Below are 26,056 nucleotides of genomic sequence, written 5' to 3'. Positions count from 1 at the left end.
TCTCTCTCTCTCTCTCTCTCTGTCTGTCTCTCTGTCCTCTCTCTCTCTGCCTTCTCTCTTCTCTCTTCTCTCTTTCTCTCTCTCTTCTCTCTCTCTTTTTTCTCTCTCTCTCTTTCTCTCTCTCCCTCTTCTCTCTCTCTCTCTCTCTTATTCTCTCTCTCTCTCTTTTCTCTCTCTCTCTCTCCCTCTCTCTCTCTCTCTCACTGATTTAGTGTTCATCCATTTTCTTTGTCCACAAATTATTTTCCATCTCTTTCCTTTCTCATGGATCTCTCCCTTTCCTGAACTCCTGGAGTTATTTATTTTGTCTCCCCAGATTAGTACTTGGTCATATAGTGCCTCTCTTATTAACCACTTAACTATATTTTTCTTCTGGGTACTTACAGCCTCACAGGACCATAGACTTGGAATTAGATGGGAAATTAGAGGCCTTCATGTATAACTACCTCATTTTATCAAAAAGAAAACAGGGGCGGGGACTTTCTTTTACTTGTATTAAGGCCTACAGAGCTAGTTTCACAATATGTACCTGATAATTATCTGTTACCTTGAATTCTTGCAAATGAATAAAGGGAATCTTAGCCTAGAGTTCTAATGTTTCTCATATTAAGCCTCAAGACTGTTACAGGAATGGACACAAAGAAGATTTAAAAAGAAAATACTTGAGCACAGGATTAGTTTTAGGTATCCCTGAGGCAGCACAGTGGAGAGAATGCTAGGTCTGAAGTCAAGAAGACATCTTCCTAAATTCTATCCGGTCTCAGACACTTGCTAGCTATTTGTGACCCTGACCAAGACTCTTAACCCTATTTACCTCAGTTTCCTTATCTTTCAATTGATCTAGAGAAGGAAATGGCAAACCACTCTAGTATCTGCTAAGAAAACCACAAATGGTGTCATAGACACAACTGAAAATAACTTTAACAACAACTAGGTATGCAAAAATAGTCTATATTTATAGATCTTTTTAATACCACCCACCTCCCCCACCACTTTTCAGAGCCCCCATTCAATATTACCTTACATGCATATTTCTTTTTTTTTTAAATTTTATTTATTTAAGGCAATGGGGTTAAGCAACTTGCCCAAAGTCACACAGCTAGATAATTATTAAGTGTCTGAGGCTGGATTTGAACTCAGGTCCTCCTGACTATAGGTGCTCTATCTATTGCACCACCTAGCTGCCTCTTACATGCATATTTCAAAACAATTACCCAAACCCAAACACCTACGGTATGCATAGCTGCTGTTCTGATTGCAAGTTCGACACTGGGGGTTCCTCACAGGCTGCCCAGGAACGTGTTCTACCAACTTGCAGTACATTTCAGGACCTCGCTCCCCACATGTAGCATTAGTGGTGATAAGTGCATTTGTAGCCAGATTCAGCACAGCTGGAAATAAACCTACAGGAGATACACAAATGAAGCAGTTAGACAGGAAACAAGGCAGCATAACTTTGTTTGACTGTTGAAAATTTTCACAAAAGAAACTGAATTTTCAAAAGGCATTAAGTTATAACTCATGGTCAGTGAAAATTAAATAAAACAGCTTAACAAGTTTATCAAAAGCACAGCAGAAGAGTGGTGGGTCATTATCTACCAAGCCATTGGTAGATATACCAAGCCATTATCTACCAATGTCAGACCTTCTTGGATATTATATTTATAATTTCATTAGAGAGAATAATTCATATCTAATAATTTAAATAGTATTGTTGTCTATGTGGTTTGGAAGAAATGTTTATATCTTCTGAGAGTTAATTTCATAATCCATTCCGATTTTTTGCATCTAACATTGTGGATAGTTATTGGAATTACATAGAAACATTTTTGCCACATATATTCATGTATTCATCCTTTATTTGCAAGACTATGACTATATCTGGCATTATTGGGGCTATACAAGCACTGCCTCCTTTAATAGATTCAAGGGGATAGAAAATTACATGGATTAGGGGAGTGGTCTTTCCTTCCTTCTGTGATAGAGAACTATGTTATTCATATACTAGCAGTTAATCAGAAATAAAGTATGGCATTAATACTCAACATTCTTTATTCTTCACTCTCTGAATGTCTGTTCCACATACAAACTTGAAGAATTATTTCCCTGGTGCCTTGTTATTCTAATTGTTAACTTTCTCAGGAGCATTATCTCAGAAAACCATCAGTCACCATGTTTCACGTTGCTCCCTTCTCTCTCTCAGCATGTTTTCCACAGTCTTGCCAGCATCATATAGCTTTCCTCTCCAAAGCCCCTTACAATGGAATCATGATGGAAATCAACTTTGTCATTGTTTGTGGATTGGGTATGTTACTACACAGTCCCTTATGGTTCTACTCAACACCCCAATAATTTTCTAAACTAAATTGCCATACTCTGACCATCACTTTGCTGTGTTCTGTCTCATCTGTTAGAATGTAAGGTCCTTGAAAACAATGTACAGACTAACAGACTGCCTTCTGTAGGGGGGTGGGGGGAGGGAAGCAAGATTAGGGGAAAAATTGTAAAATTCAAAATAAAAATCTTTCTTTTATAAAAAAAGAATATAAGGTCCTTGAGAGCAGAAACAGCTTTTCTATTTATATCCCTAGTGATGATTACAATAAATGTTTCTATATTCTTCTTTTCTATCAATAATACATCACATGTACATACTGAGATTCTCAAACAAATTTCCAATCACTTTAATATCAATGGAAGTTATATCATTCTACAGAGACATCTACTATGGTGATATTGCTATCGAATTCACATGCTACAGGAGAAAGTTTACACAGGATATAAATCAAATAAAATGAGATAAAAGGGAGCACACCGTTAAACACTGATGTTTGTGTCTATTTTGGAGGGTTAATTAATTCTATTTGGGGTAATAGCTTTTTTTGAAATATTTGCATAACTTGTGGTTATTGAATAAATTAACTTTAAAAACACATTTTATGATAATGGCCTGCTTTCCAGACATTTCTTATAAAAGAATTACAACATGATGACCTTGATAAAAAAAATAACCTTTGTTAAAAATAAGAACACATTTTAATTTTTAAAAGTAGAAGTTCAGTTTTCTAGATCTGAGAAGATCTTGGAGTCCAATGCCCTCATTCTACAGATAAGAAAATTAAGGCCCGAAATGGTGAAATGACTTGCTTCCCATTACATAGGTTGTAAGAAGCAGAGATGAGATTCAAAGCCATCATCTACCAATAGAAAGTAAAGTTCTAAGTAAGTTTCTTTTTTTAATTGTATCTTTAGTATTCAATATAGTACTTAGAATTATTATTACTTCAAATCCAAGATTCCTTCTATAAGAAATAAATTCACTGAGTTTTCTTTCAGAGTTCAAGAAGTCCAGTTCTAAACTATGGCTATTAAACTTTTCTCATTCCCTGGCCCCACTATACTATAAGCATCTAAAGGGCAGGGATCATTCACCATTGTAGAATTTTAGGAACTCTCCTCCTACAATACAGTGCTCAGCATCTTTCTGCCTTAAGAATTCCATATATATGTGTTTACTGAATAGAATTACATAACCCAGCCCATTCCTCACTATTAGGAAGAGAAATAATGAAATAGAAATTCTGCAGTAGAATACTAACAGAGGTAAATAAAGAGATATGGAGATTCTGTGTTTGAACTCAATTCTGCTACATTATGCATCCTTGAGCAGCATACTCAGCATCTCAGGACTTCAGATATGTTCTAGCTCTAAATGGTATAATCTCCATATCTAATATCAGGGATTCTTCTTCTATAGATGCATTCTGAAACATCATGCCTTTTCAATATTGTGTAATTCTATTCATATTTTCTCAAAAATTCTTCCTTGGTGAGAAAACCAATGCTAGAGATCTTTCTCATGTTCTTTTAGCATTTTTGTGTTTGTTGTTATGTAACTTTTTATGTTTGTTTTTTCTCATTTAAATATTTACACAAAATCTACCTTATACTAGAAACTATGAATCAGAGTTTTCAAAATGTCCTGTTATCTCCTGTTTTTCTGTCAAGATGGGGAAAAGAAGGGTTGATACCAAGTATAAGGTAACTGAGGAACAACATGAAAGTCACATTGACAAAAAATATTTCCCATGCACCTTTCCACATTTGTTTTAAGGAGCTCCTTTTTAAAATTACATGTATTCCATCAACTAATCATACCTTGATATGAATTATTTTAATCAGACTGTATTTTAAAGACAATCAAATAGATTTTAATTGGTGGAAAGAATGGATAAGAATGGAGGGATAATTTTGGAAGAAAGCCTATTTCAGGGAAAGAAGGAAACTTTAGAGATTCAGAAAGTTAGGGTATTGCACCCCAGGGGAAGAAGAGAGGGAGCTCTAGTAGATGGTTGGGGATTAATTAAGAAAAGTGGAAGCTGAACCTCAAAGTAAAACAAAACAAAATGCTTAATTCACAGTTTTGTCTAGGATCTCAATGATAGCAACTCTCCTGAAGGTCAGTCAGTCAATTCTCCAGGCTTTGGTTCACACAGCAATCAAGTACAGGATCAAGAGCTTTGGATTTGAAATACATTTTGAAAGAAATGGATTTCCATCCAGTCAACTGAAAGGTGTTGGCATAGTAAAGATTAAGTTATTTCTATACCAAATGACTGAGAAAATCCAGTCACTGAATGACTGTTTTTAGTTTCTCCCCTATGAGAAAAAAAAAAGAAATAAATGGGGGGAAAATGCAGTTAGGACCTGTATATTAGAGATGTTAAGCACCTATGAGTCATGATAAAGCCAAACATGACCAAAACAGGATTAAAATCCAATTAGGTTATATTTAACAAAATAGGTAAAATGCAATAAAACATATATAATATTAATGTGGTTTTCTAAATGAACATATGACCTATAGAAATCCTTACATTCAGAATAGTGATCCTCATTTCTATTTGGTTTTGAGACTATTGTCTTATAATATCCTAAAATGATCCTTAAACAATCCATATCAAAAATACTTTTATAAATAAGGAATTTCTCTCCAAATTATCATTCCTCAATCCTTAATCTTTAATGAGATTTCTGGTCTTACTGTAACCATTTTATAATAATGGATGGCAATTATCTTGTGTTTAGAAATTCACACAGTATTTTTCATATATTATTTCTGATCTTCCAGTTTTGAAGTAGATAAGATAGGTATTATTGCCCCCATTTATAAATGAAGAAACTGAGGTTTGGAAAGCTTAAATGACTTACCTAGGGTCATGTAGATAATTTGTGTAAAAGGAAGAATTTGACTCTGAGGTTACCTCTCACCGATTTTAACTGAATACAAACAGTAATTGAATAATACAGATTTCTCCCATTTTCATCCCTCCCATGGTTCTTCTTTCAGCCATCCCTACAATTAGCTTACACAATACTTAATTATCATGAAAGACTTCTCTACTTACATGAAGTCAGTGACTTTGTTGCTCACTTTAAAGCCATGTAAAGCATATTGGTCAGACAAGGTCCCCAATTAGTCACTAACTTGTACAATTTGTAGTCAGTCAATATCTGGAATTCTACTGAATTGGCAGCATGTCATATTATGGATCACAGCCCATTTTCATTATGTTTTAAAATCCATAAGCCACTGCTTGTTATAGTTCCATTCCAAAGCAGTAGGCAATATTTATTGCCATCTACAATCTAAGCTACTTGGTTAAGAGAGTGTGAACACTGCAAATACAAATGAAGCACAAGAAGCAGACCAGCCTTTCTATACATTATTGACTTTAAACCTTGTTATTCAATTGGAGGCCATGTAATGTTAATAGCATAAAAGCCAGCAATCACTTAACCATAACATTAAGATTGACACTCTGCTTCCAGTACAGTATCTGAACTAAACAAATTTTAGTCTGATTTAGTCTGATGCAATTTTTGAAAGGACCAAAGCCTGACAGAGGACAAGATGTAAAGATTTATAGTGCATGAAGCACAAAAAGGGAAAAGATTCCATTTTTAATGAAGGTGTGATTTGGGAAGAGACATCACCAGAGAGAGAGAGAAAGAGAGAGTATGGGGGTCTACATTACATGAACACATCTTAATAAACATGAAAAAGCAATCATCCAGATGTGCTTTCAATATAAATATCAGGATGTTTGTCATTACAAAGACAGAACATCTGGATAAGTAATTGATTTTTTTCCCATTTAAACAGACTATTGGTAGTGAAGACAGTCAAAGATCATAGTATATACATATTTATTTTTACATTCTTTCTTGAATTGTTACAAATTGGTTTCAAAACAAAACTCATTCTAAAATTCTTTTTATGGACATGTGAGGACTATATCATCATTTATGCATTTGTTTATCCAATTAAATATTAATACATGTTAATATTTTTCTTTGTTTTTTTATTGAATTATTGCAAACTGGCTTTGAAAATGATTCCATTATACAAGTCTCTTCTCATGGACAGGTATATTGTCATTTGTGTATTCATTCATTCAATTAAAGTATATCAAATATTCTGTATCAAAAGCTTAATTGTAATAATTTGACTGAAAATTATCAATACAAATAGAAGTAAAAATGTCATTTGATGTTTCATTAAAGAAATACTGTGATGACTAATGAGCATCTATTCTTCAAAGAGAATCTCACTGTCACATCTACACCCCTGCTGGCTCAGCACAGAGCAAGAAAGATCAGCAAAACATGTTAGAAATCCTCTAAGAACAACCCTTGTGTTGTTGTGAGGGATGATTTTATTTTCTTGCACAGTTTTCTATAAATGTTATTCTTTAAAAACTGGATGTGGGAGAGAAAAGAGCCTATCTCCCAGTGTCTGGAAGCATTTAGCTTGGCACACAGCAGACTCTTACACTCATTGACTTGATTTGACTTGAAATCAAGTGTGCTTTTAAGGAGCTTGGCCTCCAGTCAATCACCACTAATTAAGAGACAGGAAGGTTTAGTTGATAGTGCTTGTCTTAGAATCTTGAAGACCTGGGTTGATAGGAATGTAAACTTTTGAGTTAAAAGAAATCTGAGTAGTCCCCCTCTTCATTTTATAGACGTGTATGGTGAAGCCCAGAAAGCTAAAGTGACTTGTTCAAAGTCACACAGGTAATGAAGGAGAGAGGCAAAGTTTGATCCCATCTTCTTTGACTCAAATCTACTGTTTCTTCTATTTTACTATGCTACCTCTTGTCTGATACATACAGCTGTATTACCAGGGATAAGTTATTTAAAATCCTCTAAGTGTCCTTAAGATTATCAGTTACTTTACTTCTAGCAAGGCAAATATAGATACCCCACCAAAGGGGAAAAATAGCTAATTATTGTCTCATTACATTGGTTTGAGATTGAAGGTATACTTTCAAGGTCGAGTTTTGTAGTTGAGGAATTTGGTCACAGAATGGCAAAGAGATTTGATATCCAACCAGCTAGGTGGAGATGAAAATCCAATTTTCAATTCCATGTCCACAACATTTTTATACTGCATTTAAGAGAAAAGCTTTAAAAGAAAATATACACATATATAATGTAAAGTTGAAATTCTGAAGTGTTTGGAAGTAATTTAAATTGATCTTCAATATGCCTTTGAATTTGGGAAGATGCTTTATTGTGATATTATAGATGGAAAAACTGAGTGTAGGATATTAAGTCCATAAAGTTTGTTGGTGACAAAAGTAAGATAAGCCAATTATTTTTTAAATATTTTTTAAAGAAGTGTTTCAAAAGGAAAACAAAAAGGAGGAAACAGCCTCTTCAAGGTCATAAGAAGATAGAAAACGAGAATGTATGGAAAGAACTAAACTTTTAAAACAATGTAATACCTATAAAATTTTTCTTATAGATAATAGAGCTATACAACTGACAAGGAATGGCCCATTGGTGCTAACAATAGGGAACCAATTCATTCCTGGACAGGGGAAACAGATGAATTTTGGTAAGTCATAAATCCCTGCTGAGAGTTATAGAGTTAGTTATCAAAAACTATGGTGTAAAGGTCTATTATCTTCCTCTGGCCATCCAATTGGTCTTCTCTATGATTACTTACATATTCTAGTTTTGATGTCCCTTTGACCTTCCACCATATTCCACCATATTCATCACAAAGTCACCAAACCTTTCTCTCCTTTCATTTCTTTTTTTAGGTTTTTGCAAGGCAAATGGGGTTAAGTAGCTTGCCCAAGGCCACACAGCTAGGTAATTATTAAGTGTCTGAGACCGGATTTGAACCCAGGTACTCCTGACTCCAAGGCCAGTGCTCTATCCACTGTACCACTTAGCCACCCCTTCTGCTTTCATTTTTGACATACCAGGTGACAACTGAGAAAAACCACTGAATCACAATAACTAGGATACGTGTTCTTTGACATTAGCTAGATTTCATTACTGTTTTCTGACTTCCCATTACATACAGCATAAATTCAATATTTTTTCTAGCCTATTGAGGTTCAATGCCATTCATCTAGGCCATTCCTAATAAACCTATTTTCTTAAGAATTAGGGCCCTGGGAATGAATTTTTCCCTTTTTTTCCCCTCTCTCTCTCTCTCTCTATCACCCATTCTCTCTGTACTTCACCCATCTTTTCATAGCCAGAAAGAAATTCAGAGATTTTGTTTAATCACTTCATTCTATTCTTGAGGAAATGAGGTCTTTCTAATATAAATGGTTTGTCTAAGGTCAAGCAATAATTGTTAGAGTAATAATTTTCCTCAGCAAATAGGTGTACAGAGAGGGTAGATATCAATATGTGATGCAGAAAGTATTTCTACCATGAACTAGAGAAGGGGGGGTTGGATTTCTTATCTACCAGTGATAATGTAGTATGGTTTAGGGATCTGATCTATTCCATTGCCTTCAGTCTCCATGTAGATGATGTTCCAACTGATATCACCAGCTCTAAACACTACTGAGTTCTAATCCCACATTTTCAGTTAGGTTCATTTAAATATCTTGACATGTCTTAATCTATACACAACTAAAACAGAATTTCTTATCTGTTCTCCAAACCAGTTTCTATTCTTGAAGTTATTATTTCGGTTAGCAGTATCAGTATTCCCCTCATGGTGCATGCACAAATACTGGATATCACTCTTGCTTCCCACAGCCAAATATTCAACACATTTTGCCAATTTTTTTTCTTTCAATATATATGCCTCTCCCTTTCCATTTCTGCTTTCATCCCTCTAAATCAAACCCCTTCCTCTTGGTTCCTAGACAATTACAATAGCCATCTAACTGCTTCCCCATCCCTTCTCAAGTCATTTCTTCTTACAATCTCCTATACACAGAAGTCAGGTAAATCTTTCTTCCCATATAGTGTTTTTTAATCACTTTACAGGGTCAAAAACCTTCCTTGATTCTAAAGATCACACTCATTATGTTTGACAGCTAAAGTCTTCCACATTAAGTCTAACCAATTAATTCAGCCTTCTTTGTCACTCTTCCTATACATTATATCTCAGACAAACAGTACTGCTTTTTGAAACAGCCCTGAAAGACCCGAAGTTCCATATTTGGTCCAATGAAAAGCAAGGTCTTACTGTAAATTAATTGATTTGAGCCTGATTCTATCCTCTGGAGTAACAGAGAATAAACTCAATCTCTCTTCCACTCACAGACTTTTAATAGCACCTAATTAATACCATTATTAAGACTCATCAAAGGATACATGATATAAAATTAGAACCAATAACATCTGCAGACTTCACTTGCCTCTTTCTGTGCCCCACAGAGAATTTAATCTTAGGCACCAATAACCCCAATCTTAGGCTTTGTATTGTAACTACTATATGTGCACTCACTTTATCTCTCCTAACATAAGGAGATGAAGGGAATAGAAAATTGTGTGTGCATTTGGGCATGTAAATTTAAATGCTATTTATAACAATTGTCAATTATTTGTCTCTAGGACAGTGGTTTAACTCCTCTAAATCTCAGTTTCTTCATCTGTAAAATGGGAAAATTAATATAGCTAGGAGCTATCTCACAGGGGTGGTTTCAGATGAGGTAATTTACTTCAAATGTATTCACCTATCATAATGATATTATTCTGGGTCAGAGTCTATGTCTAATTGATATGTGTTCTTCTCATGGGGTCTTGGCTCAACTAGCCAACTAGGTAGCACCTTGGGTAGAGTAAAGTGCTAGACCTGGAGTTAGAAAGACCCAAGTTTAACTTTGACCTCAGACATCTATTAGTTGTGTGATACAAGACAATTCATTTAACCTCTTTTGACTCAGTTGATTCATCTGCCAAATGAGAGTAATAAATCTTCCTCTCAGAGATATTTTGAGAATCAAATGAAGTAATTGTAAAACATTTAGTATATAGTAAGTAGTACTATATAATGTTACCTATTCTTAAATATAATGTTTAAAAGCAATCATTGTTAATTAAATCTTTATTTTTAAAATAAATTATACAAGAGGCACTTCCATTATACTTTTGTTTCCTAACTGAGGCTTGTGGACAGGTTTTCATCCCCTGTGGAAGAGTTCTTTGAAGATTCAAAGATCATAATCCTTGTTAAGATTTTCTTAGTTTTTGAACCATATTTGTGAATCAGAACTAAGTCAATTGCTTCTACCTTCCTCTTTGTATTATAAACCACTGAAGGAAATATTTTTCCTAAGTTCTGATACTTTTTTAGAACATGAATAATAGAAGGATAATCTTGGTAGTCCTTCAAGTAACAATTGTACTTCCCTTTTCAGACTCAGGTTTACCTTTTTTCATATCAACTGATATTCTTAGAACTTGGTCTGTCATCCTTATAGAGAAATACCATATATACATATCTGTGTGAGGGGAATGGGGGAAGGATGTTTTCTTCCAGAGGTTTGATGGTCTTTAGTTAATGCTATCCTAAGTGCCAGATTTAGTAGGCATCAGAATAAATTAACTATCATTATATGAATCATTATATACTTTCTGTTGTTGATGGGTGAGTCCATTTAGAAAATTTAATACAGATATTACTCTTCATTCTGAGTGAAAAATGAAAAAAAATCTTGAAACCAATGAAGCATTTCCAGCAATGTGCATTTCTAGTTATACAATGACTAAAATGTTTGTCTCCATTCAAGGAACCTTGATTCAAAATCCTTGCTTATATTTATTTATGTTTATTTTATATGCAAATATAAAATAAATTATTCCCTAATCACAAAATGAGTATTTTTTCCCCTCTTCAGGGCCTTCTATTTAATTTTTTTTTTTTTTGCAGCCTGGTTCTTCCTTTTATATAATTTCAGAAATTTGCATCCTAGTCAGAAACTGATTATCCTTGCAAATTTCATGGACAGCTCCTTTAAATTCATGTTTATGTTTGTGAATTAATCTTTTCCTTTCCTGCTTCTCCTCACTGCATTCTTGTTTTCTTCCAAATTTCAGGACTTTTGAGTTCTAGTGGGAAGAACTTCTGTGGCATAGGTTTATACTTTTCCCATAACAAGGGTGGAGAGGTATTTGTATTTGTTGTTATTGTTTGCTCCTCTGATTGTTTTTCCTTTAGTTTTTCCCCTATATTTGTTTATGATTTTACTATAACTCATATAGCTCTCTCAGGGGCATGGAAAATTTCATAACTGAAGAAAAGACCTGAAGACCAGTAGACCAGATGGTTAACCCCTCTGGCCATTGAATTAGATTTGAGAGTAAATGGAAATATTGACAAACACATCTCATAAAATGATTTGAGCTTCTTAGAATTCAGTTCAACAAGCAATTGCTAAGTATTCACTTTACATATAATCCATGCTTGTGGGTTTGTGTTATGGTGAATTTGCAAATAGGTGAAACTGTCTTCCAATGATCAGATAAATTCATAATTAGACTTGTAGCCATTTAAAATCATGAGAGCCCAACTCTCATGGTTCATCTGAGAGGTCCAATTGAGTTCCAGTTGAGAACTACTTTTTTTATTTTAAACTTCTGAATTTTAAAGGCTTCAAAGAAACTGTACAAATATAAGGATTTCTCAGGTTCATATATAATGGGACCTATGTCCTCAATACCAGTCTTGATCATCTAACGTTATCTCATGTACATTCGGTATGCTTATTACTTTGCCTCATCTCTAGTCCAAGGAGAGGTAAGCTGACATCTGCATTGCTATATTAAATATTGTGGATTCAGGTTGATTTGCAAATAAATTTCAACGAATGCATTAACAATTAATATACACATGAGCATAATTATTCTCAAAAATAAAGAAAATCACTATAATAAATAACTGACACACAATTATAGTGTTTGTACTCTCCAAAGCAGGAAAACAAAATAGATTATCCATCAGGCAATCTCATTAATGAATACTGATGCAAAATTTTAAAATAGAAACCTTTAAAGAATATTACATTATTCTATCCAGAAAATAATTGACCATTTTAGATTCATACCAAGAATGCAAAGTCATTTCGATATTAAGAAAACAATAAATATAATGATCACATAATCACAAAAATGATAAAAATGTACAATTATCTCAATAGATACTAAAAAGTCATTAAAAATAATACCCATTTATGTTTAGAAAGCCTAAAAACATGGTTGAAAATGATCCTTCACTTAATATGTCAAAATCATATATTTAAAATGAATAACTGGTGCAGCTTTTAATAGAAAAACACCAAAAGCAATTTTAAAATAACTATGGGTAAAGCGAGCTTGAGTCTTTTCACCACAAGTATCAGACATAATTTTAGAAATGCTAACTATAGTGATAAACAAGGTAATAACACCAAGTACAAAAATTAGCAGAGGGGAGGCAAAACTATCTGTTTACTATTTTTAAAGATATGATAGGGTATTTAGTGCCAGAGTTAGTAAAATTAAAAAAAAAATCCAAATGAGAAATCCCTAATATAACACCACCTAAACTTGGGAAAAATGACAAGGAATTTCATTCACTCTGACTACAAATGCATAAAATATCTATGAGCTGATTTGCAATCACATATGCAGTCTTAAATTTAACTGCCAGTTGGTTTTAAAGAAATACATGGATACACAAGTAATTGAGATAGTCATTGTAAATTGATAGGCTATTTTAAATAATAAAAATTATAATACCACCTAAATTGATACTCAGGTCTAGTGTCACCAATCTTATCAAGAAGATGCTATTAGAATTTCAAACATTAATTAACATCACTTAGAAAAACAAAAGGTGGGCAGCTAGGTATCACAGTGGATAGAGCACTGGCCTTGGAGTCAGGAGTACCTGAGTTCAAATCTAGCCTCAGACAGTTAATAATTACCTAGCTGTGTGGCCTTGGGCAAGCCACTTAAGCCCGTTGCCTTGTAAAAAAAAAAAAAAAAACCTAAAAAAAAAAGAAAAACAAAAGGGCTTGAAATGAAAAACAAAAGTAGAGTATAACAAAATTCATTGTAGTAGCAATGACAAGGAAACAAGATCTCATCAATTAAAAGTATCATGTGGTAAGAAATAACAAAATCTAAAGAAGTTATTAAAGTGTGGGAATATATCTATGAACTGTTAGAACATGCAAAAGCAAAACCAAGAAAGCACTATAAACAGTTACTTTCCCAGGATAAATGTAAAAAGATCCCTAAAACAAAGTTGAACTCCCTATCAGACTTCCTACAAATATATTCCATAAATTGACCTTTACATTACACATCCTTTGTAACCCTACAATAAATTTTAGCTTCTGACTCATGGCATAGAATTAGGAGAATACTAGAATAAAATCATACATATGTTGTCAGACATATGTAAAAGATGTTTTGCTTAAAATATCATAACAGATATTTTGCTTAATTGTTTATTTTTGTTCTAAATGAGGGTCAGTTTCAAGAGACCAGGTCCAAATGTTTATGATGTATAGAACTGCAGTTTAAACATAAGATGTATTTTGAATGATATTTTGGGTGCATTTAATTGCTTTAAATATTTTCTTTACTTGACCAGGGATTAAATCTGTCCATAACATATTTCAAAAATATACACACAAACATGTTTATAGATACTTTTTAATAATGTTTACATATTTTGTTACATGCATAATTCAGTTTAATGCCGTACTGCTTACTGAAAGTGTTTAATGAGTTTTATTATGAGTTTATATTACCTCAGGCATAACTTTCCTCATTACCAATTTTTCTGTGAATGTGATGTAGCTCCTTAAGAAAATATTATAGGTAATGATCTGGATTTACAAAATAAGTTCAGGAGCGACTAGCCACTTTGCAAAATGATTCACCTTCAGATTTTTAATAGTAGTGAACTCTCCAGAGTACTTTAAATACAATTCAATTTAAAGATCAATTTCAGAAATATACTTATTAAATGAATTGAGTTTCACATATATGTAGATTTGAGAATTGTCATTAATATGGATAAATTTCAAATGAATAAGTCAAACCTTCATTTAATTTTATGAAAATTCTAAGTCCTGGATACATTTTCCTCCAAATAATATCAGTATAAGTAGAGTCATACTAATTTGATTTTGAAGTCAAATTTTGGTAAAGTTTATGTAGCTAAATGACATATTAAATGTAATTTAATACAAGTATTTTCTATGCACTGATTATGTATAAGATCCTATATTTGGCACTGGATATGAATATAAAAATGAAAGACAGTACCTGATCCAAAAGATTATAATCTAATGGGTTGGAGTTTAGGGGATAATGCAATGGGTAAATAAATATAACCATTCTAATCTGAGGATGACAGTGAAAGCAACAATTGTTAGACAGATCAGGAAAAATGTCCCTTGGAGATGATACTTGAACCTTGAAACAGGTTAAAGATTTTAAGAAGAAGATATGAGAGAACATATTCCAGGAAAAAGGAATTGTGGAATGTTAGGTTACCAAAACAGTACCTTTTGTAAAGGTACAGAGGAAAGAAATCAAATGTCAAAGTCAAGGAAAGGCAAGTAAATCTTGGGTGTAACAGAATTTGAAAATGGGAATAGAGTGCAATAAAGATGGCAGGAAAATTCTATCATCATCATCATCATCATCATCAAATTTCTCAGATATTCATTTCTTGGGGCTTTCATGACATTCCTTTTTTGGTTCTCCTTTCTGATAGAATCTTCCTGTCATTCTATACCCCTTCACTTCATGATTTATTTATCATCTCTACCCAGATGACTCACAAATCTAGCTCTCATCTTTCTACTGTGCTCTAGTCCTATAATTCCATTTACTTGTTCATCATTTCAAATTATCTATGTCATAGGTATCTCAAACTCCACATCTTAAAAGTGGAACCCAGTATTCTTCCCTATAAAGCAACCCCAACTCTTATTTCCCTAGTACAACTGAGAGTATCACCATTTTTTTCAGTCATCCTTATATACAACCTCCTTTGTCTATTCATTCTTGGATGACAAATCTTATATTTTCTTTATAACATATTTCAAATGTGTTTTCTTCTCATCATTCACTTAGGTGCCACTCTAGTTCAGGTCCTTATGATTTCTTTTATGAAGCAATGCAAAAGTTTTCTAACTGGTCCCCCTGCCATAAGTCTATATCCACTTCAATCCATATTCCATTCCAAAAGTGATTTTCCTAGAGCTAAGATCTTTTCTCTTGAATCAAATATAAACTCCATTGTTTGAAATTTAAACCTTTTCAAAATCCCACATCTACCCATATTTCTAGATCTTGTTTTGCATTTCTACCTTCCACACTATCTATCTGTCTGTCTATCTATCTATCTATCCATAGTTCAGTCATATTATCTACCTACTATTAATCACAGACTGATCTTCTTTTTCTGTGCCTTTGTATTAATATGGATGAATTGTTCCCCATTCCTGGAATATGAAGAATCTTTGCTCACCTCTGAGTCTTGGAATTTCTAGGTTCCTTCAGACTCAACTCAAATGCTACCTTCTAGAAGAGACCTCTAGTTCTCCAATCTTTTAATGTTTTTCTCTTCTATGATAACCACTCATCTACTCGCATTTTTCATGGATGTGTGTATGTATTTGTATGTTTGTATATAAATGTTTTCTCCATTAAGATGTAAGTTACTTCCTCTCCATATATATTCATATAGGTATGCATATCATACACAAATATGTATTTCTTGTATAAGTATGTTTGTATATACCTGGGTGGATGTATGTATGCAAATAACAGAGATAGAAAATAAACAGTGAGTTGAGTCCAGAATTGAAGAGTGGACCAGTGGGCCAGATTATCATGTATACAATATATTTATGGATTTCTATAAATTCTTATTGTGACTATATCTCAGTGTGAATTGCAGGCATTCCTCATCCATATTGTTTTTCCTAGATGGATTGTTAGATCAAAACTTTTCCATTGGTTAAAGATTTCATCTAGGAGAATCTGTCTTGTTCAGTGGGCAGGTACTCTAATCAGCATGTCATCTGGAAAAGTAAATGCATATGAGTGATAACAGTGGCTAGAGTGGTGGGCCTGGAGTCAGGAAGAATTGAATTGAAATTTGACCTCATACACTTAATCTCAGGTTGCCTCAGGATGTAAGGATCAACTGAGATAACATTTAAAAAGCAATGTATAGTTGGTGGTACATGATATAAATATTTATTCCCTTATTTTTCATTTGGAAGACCTCATCATCTATATCTATATCTTTCTCATGTTTTAAGGAATCTTGGGTAGATAAATGAAAAATAAATACCATTGCGGGTCTAGCTCTCAACGGCATCTACTAAATCACTTGATTTAAAAAGAATAGAAAATAAATAATAAATCAGTGGGATCTTGCATTATCTGCTTCTTTTATTTAGTTAAATAGCATAACCAAAAGGATGCAGTCTATCATTGAGATAACACATGGAAAAGCATTCCCAGGTTCTTTATAAAATCCCCATCTATGATGCTGTCAACTTATTTTTAAATTATTTTCAAAGATTTTTCTTAATCTTCTCCCCCCCAAAAAAAGGTCCATCATCAAGGTAATAGTAGTAGTATTATAGCTTCAAGACATGAAATGCTATAATATTCTAGGAAATGAAAATGACTTTCACTGACAGGATAATGAAAAAGAAAATGGCATATGCATATGTGTGTGTGTGTGTGTGTGTGTGTGCGCGCGTGAGTGGGTGTATGTGCACATACACACACATCAAATTACAAATAAGTAATTACAGCTACATAGAATTAAGGCATCAAAGAAATATGAGAGAAATGATAGAACTTTGGGAGCTAAGGAGAACCAGGGTGTAGCCCATATGCTTCTAGTGGTCAATCAATGTCAAAAGAAAGTTAAGGGGGCATCTAGGTGGTGCAGTGGATAGAGAGCCAGCCCTCAAGTCAGGAGGACCTGAGTTCAAATGTGGTCTCAGACACTTCATAATTGCCTAGCTGTGTGACCTTGGGCAAATCACTTAACACCATTGCCTTAAATAAAAACATTTTTAAAATAAAAGAAAGTTAAGAGGGTCCCCACTGTATCAGGAAGACCTTCTCTAACAAATTTTCAAGATAAACATGCAGTTTCCATTCTAGCTTGTTAGAAGGAATATCCACCTTAATGAGATCACAGATCACAGTATATAACAAATTTTTAATCAGAATAAATACCTTAGGTAAATTGTCAGCTTGGGGAAAGATGGTCAACCAAACAATTAATATACATTTATTAAGTGAGTACTATACTTAATAACATCACAAGTGCTTTGATAAGAGGAACACAAAAACAAAAATTAAAAAGCTCCTATCCTCAGGGAGTTTGCATATTTTCCTGGGTCAATAGAATCAACTAATTCTGGGTTTATGTAACTAGAATTATATTACACAATTGGATCATGTCATTTTTAGAAATGGAAGATTCTTTTAGAGACTTCTTAGTTAAACAGCTTCATTTTGTAGATGATAAAACTAAGTAAGACTCAGAGAGATTAGATGACCTATTTAAAGAAAAACTGCTAGTTAGTAAAGGTATACCATAGTTTAAATTCCAATTAAAATCTAACCTAATAAAATATAAGTGGTCCATTAAAGCACTTTACATTCATTGTTTCTTAAATCAAAATTGGATGATAATAAACCTTTACTCTCTCAGAGGTTCAGTTATATTATATATTAAATTCTGCAACAGAATCACATATCTTATGATAAAAGAGAGCATAGATGTCATCTAATCCAATCTCTTCTCCACAGAAGAGGAAACCAAAGCCCAGAGATATTATTATCTTTCTTATCCAGGTTCACATAGACAGTAAGTGGCAGAATTGAGAGTTCTCTTTATACATAAGTCTAGTAGAGTTCAAGATCAGCTAAGGAGTTAGGAAGCAAAAGAAATAGTCACAAAGAAGGGGCTCAGAATTTATTACATAGGACTTTACATCAAGGACTCTTTCCACTTACTCAGAAACCTCCTTCAAGTATAAAATGATACCTAGATCTCTCTCTTGGAGATTCATCTTTGTTCCAGTCAAATCTCAAACCTAGCACACAAACCTAGCTCCTGTGTTGGAAGTTCCCAGTGAGCCTTAAAGTACAATATGACCCTAACTTAGTTAAGAGTTAATTCCCTTTCCATGCTCACACTGAAACATTTTTGTCTCATCTCAATGATCTCCATTAAATTCTTTTGTAAACTCTCAATAGGTTGCATCCAAAAGAATTCTGAGGACCAACAATCAAGATGCTCCACTTTCTATTTAATGACCTATTTTTAACTGCAAGAGTGGACAACTCAAATATAGCAAATAATGGAATAGCTCCTGTCAGCATCTCTTTCTAATTGTTTAGTTTTCATTTTTGTCTTATTAAAACTTTGAAATGAGCTACCCTGACAGTTGAGAGAGATTTTTGTCAAAGTCATCCAAATAAAAATCAAATTGCTAACAATGCTCATCCATTTCCCAAAGAGTATTATTACTTCAGAGATGATGGATTATATTCAGAAGCTCACTTCCGGAAATTATATAGCCAATATGCAAACTGATCATTACAAATATTATAATCATACAAATATTTACAATTGCCTTGTTGAGATTTTTTTTAAAAGTTCTGCTTTACAAACTGACAGTACACATTTTTTATAATATACATATCTTGGATACAGAATAGTTTTCCTGCCAGACTATGCCAATAACGTCTCACCTCCACTGAGAATAAGAGAAAACTAGTTGCCTCAATGTGTCTAACTGTCCATACAAGTTTTCCTGGTCTCTGGAAATCTTGAAGTATTCATGCATTCAAGTGAGACTGTTTACAGTTGAATCAGTAATAAAAAGACTAAAGAAAACATGTCAATTTAAAACATTTTACAAAATATTAAGGGAGGAAAAGAAGGTGCTTGTCTGTTGCAGTAATGAGTTATGCAGCTGTGTGGGAACACAGCAGGTATATTTAAAAAACTGGGACAAAACAAAATATTGCAGAAAGGAATGGTTTCCAGCTGCGCTGCATGGGTAGTCACTTAATGCACTCAAACCATGATGTAGATGAAGAGCTTAATAGACCTGGAAAATAAGTCCAATTTGAAGTAATAACTACCCAGACATAACAGTGCTTGCAGTTAGGAAAAATGATGCAAAATTCATTTGTTCAGGAGCAAATGAAATCAAGGGGAGAACACTAGCTAGGCTTTATCGACTTTTACAAGTCTTTCAAATTTGAGCTGTTATTAAGTTTTTTAGTTCTCCTCCCAAATAGAGACTATTTTAGAAGAATTAAAGTTTGGGGGGTTGTTTGCTTATCTCCTTTTTTCCCAGGCAAACTATTACTGAAAATTGATTTATTTTTCTTTGTGGAATTACTTTAAGTTTTTGTATATTCTATTTTTTTTAAACTAGGGAAATTATATTTTAATAATACTAGTTCTAAAGGAAGGATAATCATCATAACACAGAAAAACCTTAGGTAGAAAGTAAGCTCAGTAAACTAATCTAAAATATGGATTTTTGAAGGAGGGGAGGAGTTTAGAATTTTTTTTTATTTTTTCCAGTTTGTTTCCTCTAATAGAGGAAATTCCTCTAATACAGAAAACCAATTTTACTTGTATATACTTGAGTAGATCATCTTTCTTCTAAGACCAGTAATTTGAAATACTTAAATTGCTACATAAATGTTAGAAATGATGACAGTGATGTTGCCATGCTTCCTCCCTCATATTGAATTTGTTTCATTGATATGAATAAATAGGAGTGAATGGACATCATTTTTATTTACCTAGCAATAAGAAGAATAACAAGTTCCAAATACAGCTTTCTTAAATTTATTTTAAAAAAATTTTCAATGCAATTAGATAAAAATAGCTCTTCAGATAAAAGTATTAAGAGGACCTTAATGAAAATAGAGTCTCTAAAGTAAAAATAGTGACCTAATGACTGATGGCTGTAGCAAAATATTTCTCAGAAGGTACTCTGCAAAGGAGTATCAAGAAGGTTCAGGGATAGAATGCCAATCCGGGATGCATGAGGATCCAAATTCAAATTCATCCCTATACATTTACTAGCTCTGTAGCTCTGGGTAAGTCCCTTAATGCTGTGTACCTCTAATTTCTCATGGAAAATCATACCAATATCTTTGTCAAGAAAGCCCCAAATGGAATCACTGAGAGTCAGACATAACTGAAAAAGGATAGAAAAACATATTTACAAAGGACCAGTTTTAGAATTTGAATTTTTGTTGCTGGGAAACTTTGAAATAAACAAAAATGTTTTAGAATTAGGGGCTATCATATAATAAATATTGTGATATAGTTAAAATGAAAAATTTTAATCCACATTTCAGTTAAGTTTGAGATGTGTTACATCACATGTAGAGGCCTTCTATATTAGAAGTCTCACATTAGAAGATAGAGAATTAGGGACAGGTAGATGGCATGTGGATAGAGCACCAGCCTGGAGTCAGGAGGACCTGAGTCCAAATCTGGGCTTAGACAGATAATAATTACCTAGCTGTGTAAGGGCAAGTCACTTAACCCTATTGCCTTGCAAAAACAAAAACAAAACAAAACAGAAATAGGGAGCTAGTGGTAGATGAAGCTAAAAGAGGGAAAGCAAAGAAGCTGCTGAAAAATGCTTTAAGAAACTGAGATACCAGTAACCATAACATAGGATATAGAACACAGAAGTCAATAAAGCTAAGAATTCGATGGGGGTAAAAGTTTGGCAAAAGCTAAAACTTGACTATAGTCTTCATTGTTACATTGGGAACTAACTGATAGGAGGAAAGCTCCGACAGGATTGATTGGAAGGTCTATTTTGCACTATAGAGTAATCTACAACTTAAAAGAGGGGAAAACTAAAGTTTTATCTGTATTACTCCTTTTTTTTTAGATTTTTGCAAGGCAAATGGGTTAAGTGGCTTGCCCAAGGCCACACAGCTAGGTAATTATTAAGTGTCTGAGATCGGATTTGAACCCAGGTACTCCAGGGCCGGTGCTTTATCCACTATGCCACCTAGCCGCCCTGTATTACTCTTTACCATCATAGATTGGTTGAGAGAGAGAGACACCCCTTAAAGCCTATAGAGAAGACAGGTTTCAGGAGAAAAACTGGTAAGTTTAACAGACAGGGGAACTGAATTTAAATTATAGCTGTACCTCATAGTATTTATTCTGAGTTTCAGTTTCCTCATTTATTAAATGAAAGAGTTGTATTATAGGATTTATAAGGTCTCTTTTAGTTCTAAATCCATGATCCTATGAAGTCTCAGCTGTTATTTAACAGCTTTGTGTGTTCAAAGTAGATGTTTAGCCTCCCTTAAAAAACAAACTTTGAAAGTTCTAAGAGCTAAGATTGATATAATAACCATTCATTCAAGAGAACAGTTGATAAAGTATGCTATCCTTTTTAGAAAGGTGATGAATTTAAGGAATGGAATGACATCTATCTATAGATTTAACTATCTGTCTGATGGCTGTCTATCTGTCTTTCTATCTATGTATATATCTAAGAGTCAAAGAAAGGTATACAGGGAATTTCATTTCCCCATTAGGATCACTAATGTGAAATCTTAAATTAACTTTTAGATGAGGTCAATAGATTGCTCATTTACTTAACTGATTTACTTTGTTAAAACAGACTTCTGATGAGGTGAGAATAATCTGCAATGTAAACGCAAAGCAAGCCAATCAAACTGACAAAGAAAATAAAATTTAAAGTAGTATCTATTTAAAAAGAAGAAAGAAAATATCTATAATATGTAATAGGAATGATGGGTAATGCTGTAATTTCTGATAAATGAATGGCGATGTTCTGTATAGCTGAAAATAAAAAATAATTTTGTTACAATCAAATTATGGGAAGTTAGATGGTACCATGGATAGAGTACCAAACCTGGAGTCAGGAAGACTCATTTTACTAAGTTCAAATCTGTCCTGAGACACTTACTAGCTGTGACCTTGAGCAAGTCAATTAACTCGGTATGACTAAGTTTTCTCTTCTGTAAAATGAGTTAGAGAAGAAAATGCAAACCATTGCAATATCTTTGCCAAAAAAACCCAAATGTGTTCATATAGAATCAGACTTGACTGAAATGACTGAACAACAACCACCACCACCAAATAAAGCATTTGAACAAGTACTCATTGAGGTGTCAACAATACTGTTAGACATTGTACAAAGAACTGGGGAATACAAAACAAACAAACAATAACCACCTTGTTCCTTCTCTCATGGAACTCACAATTCTTATACAGACTATTGTTTAACAGGAATTCCCAGTCACTTGACCAGCAGACTCCTAGAAACTCAAACTCCAAAAGGCTTTGCAGTGTACCTAGCCCACTCATTCTTGAACAGTGACTTCATACCACCTTTTGGTCTTTTTCTCTTTTACCTGAAATAGACTGTCCTTTGGCAGTTAAAGCCATGAACACCTTTATAGATATGAGTCTTGATTATTGGTTCTTTATTTTTTATGGGGAGGTTTGCAAGACAATGAAGTTAAGTGACTTTCCCAAAGTCATGAAGCTAGGTACTTATTAAGTGTCTGAGGTCAAATGCAAACTCAGGTCCCCCCCCCCCCCCACTCCAGGCTGGTGTTCTATCCACTTTGTCACCTGCTGCCCTGTTTATTCCTTCTTCATTATACTCTGAACACATTGGCTCATTCCCACCTCCTATTTCTAAGCAAATAGAACATTTTGTTCATACTTTGTGATATTTGACATATACTTTAAAACAAACTCTACAAAACAAACATTACAGTTTTTTAAATCCTATTTGTTGTTATTCCTCATATATTGAAATGTTTTTATTTATTGATGATTAAATTCATCAAAAAGAAATAAAATGAGTCATTTATTAAAGAAGATTTAGTTCCTATTCTCAATGAGCTTATCATTTAGCAGGAAGCATATGAATATTTATGTTTGCTTTATCATTCCATACGAGTTATTTTATTTTATTTTATTTTAATTTTGCAAGGCAATGAGGTTAAATGACTTGCCCAAGTAATTATTAAGTGTGATGCTGGATTTGAATTCAGGCCCTCCTGACTCCAGGATCAGTGTGCCACCCAGCTGCCTCACAACGAGTTATTTTAAAAGAATGTTTTGTTTTTTTATTTTCAGAGGGATAATTTTCCTTTTTTGTTGTTGTTTTAAGCAAAGAAGATATGAAATATTTTTTCTTTGCAAAAATTTCAATTTTATTTATGGTTTAATAGAAGTAATATCTGAACAGATGGCTGTCAACCCACCATAAACTGCACACCATGACTGAAATTCTGCACACAAAAATATGCAACTTGGTACACAGTAGAATTCTTTTCTGTAAATGCCAAGAGACATCTGGCTTGAAAAGCCTGTAAAAATCAATTTGATGCTATTCTATATTGTCACACTCTTTCACGAATATTAAATTATATCAGCATCTGCTACCATCATTGATGGCAAAGGTTGTATCAACAACTCCATTATAAAGCTTAGATTAATGAATGTTAATTTTAAAAATTATAAAGTGTATATACATATATATATATATGTATAAAGTAAATTGAAATTTCATTTTCTGGGAAATTGGTCATTTAGGAACATCAACCAAAAAGAATTTAAATACTTACTTTGGGGCAACTACGTGGTACAGTGGCTAAAGTACTGGCCCTTGAGTCAGGAAAATTCATTTTCCTGAATTCAAATTTGACCTCATACACCTACTAGCTAGGTGATCCTTGGCAAGTCACTTAATCCTGTTTGCTTCAGTTTCCTTATCTGTGAAAGAGTTGAATGAGGAAATGTCAAACCACTTCAGTATCTTTGCTAAGAAAATCCCAAATGGGCATCATGGAGTTGTTTTTGGATAATTATCTATCTGGAGGAGAAAATCTATACATGTATAGATTTCTTATAGATATTATTGGAGTTTAGATTACTCTCACCTAGCATAGAAGAGGTGATTATCCCTCTCTTCTTGCTACCAGTTCTTTTTCTTTCAGACTAAAAACAGAAGAAAACAGCTGGGAACTGAAATCTTATTAATCAACAAGTTATCATGTAATGAAGTGAACAATCTAATGAATGAAATGTGATTTCAGTGGCTCAAAGAGCTAATATGTTCCACTTACCAACCTACCATCCCTATCCATAGCAATGTGCTCTGTCGTCAGAGAGAGTAAATCTATTTGCCATTTTCAATGAAAGATGAATCATTTAACTTAAAAAGAATCTATGAATTTTTGCAGGTCATTTACCACTTAACAAGTTCAGCTTTAGTTCAATTTTTAAAATAAGTTGATTTCACTATTTTTAAAAGATGGTACATTTATTATTTTGGAATCATAGGATCATCTATTTTAACTTCCTTATCTTGCAAGCAAAATACCAAAAGTCAAGTGACTTTCCAAAGGTAACAAAGCTACTAATTGATAGAGAATATACTAAAATCTTAAATTTTCTGATAATCAATCAACTAACATTTATTAAGACCCTATTATTAATCTTGCACTGAGTATATAAGTTCAATAATCAAGGAGCTTGCAATCCAGCTGGGGAAGACAATATGTACATAAAATTCAGTGATTTCAATTATACCAAAAAGTCAAAGATAAAAATCTACAAATGTTACCTGAGTTTAAAAATCAAAATTAGTCAAACCATATGATAACTATGTGTTTAATGAAGGAAAGCTGAAATATTTTTAAAATCATCAATTAAATTGAGTTACATTTGTGACTGGTAAATTTACATTTTTTCTTGATTACAAGATATTTGAAACTAACACTTTTTACATCATATCCTTCTTCAATTAAACATGTTCTATTGAATTTTTCATATGTAAACTAATAAAATAATTTAAAAAATGATTAAAGACATATCTAACTAAAATATGCCCAAAACACATCTAAGCTAAAACATAAAATACTATGCTTTAAATATTCATTGCTTTATATATATATATACATGCATGTATACATATATACATAACACAAACATATATATGTGAAAAGATGTGATATCTTTCCATGTTGATTTGTCTGTATGTAAGTTCATATGTGCAAGTGTATATACAAATATTTCTATAAGTGTGTTAGCCCTGGATTTTCAGAGGAACTGAATTGGAAAAAATAATTCTCAGGAGGAGAAAAAGAGTGGGCACTTTGTTCCACTAAAAAGAAATCATTGAAAATGGTCGTGAAGTTCCATAATACAGTCAAAACGTTTCAAAAGTAATTTCCTCAAATGAGAAAAAGGCTTCCACAGGTGTATTGTGCCATGCATCTGCCCCTGATTACAGAGCTCACTGCTGCTTTTCAGACCATGAAATTTTCCATTTCACATTTAAAATGCATGAATTTGCACATTCTACAGAGGGAAGCAAACGTGACTTCCTATATGTTTTCTTGATTTAAATTTTCCAATTTAATTGTAATACTGATGTGGTTGGACTTTTTCTCCCATGTTACCTTCCACCTTCTTACATAGAAGGAAATAATTTCTTCTTGACCTTCTAGCAAGGTCTAGTTTAAAATTATTTTATACTTTTTCTAAGAATTATATTCAAACAAAAATGGGGAACTTCATCCTTTCTATGGACCAATAGCCCTGAATAAACTGGAAAAACTTAATAGAAATATTAAGAAATCCTTAAGTTTAAGTAAAACTTCTATTTAAGAATGAAGATTATGTATTATTTTTATGTGACTT

At 33.2% G+C, this 26,056-nt stretch overlaps 1 protein-coding gene across 5 annotated transcripts in view; it reads right to left on the bottom strand.

Annotated features, from left to right (window-relative positions):
• The window catches only part of LAMA2 (laminin subunit alpha 2), an 811,978-nt gene that overhangs the window by 599,709 nt on the left and 186,213 nt on the right, over positions 1–26,056 (bottom strand). For all 5 annotated transcript variants that reach the window (XM_074187557.1, XM_074187558.1, XM_074187559.1 and 2 more), the window contains exon 2: positions 1,233–1,403. In XM_074187557.1, the coding sequence (XP_074043658.1) occupies positions 1,233–1,403 (171 nt within the window). The remainder of the gene's footprint in view (positions 1–1,232; positions 1,404–26,056) is intronic.

Source organism: Macrotis lagotis, chromosome 5 (genome assembly GCF_037893015.1).
Source record: "Macrotis lagotis isolate mMagLag1 chromosome 5, bilby.v1.9.chrom.fasta, whole genome shotgun sequence".
Taxonomy (NCBI): Eukaryota; Metazoa; Chordata; class Mammalia; order Peramelemorphia; family Peramelidae; genus Macrotis; species Macrotis lagotis.
This window is presented reverse-complemented; position numbering and strand designations above follow the sequence as displayed.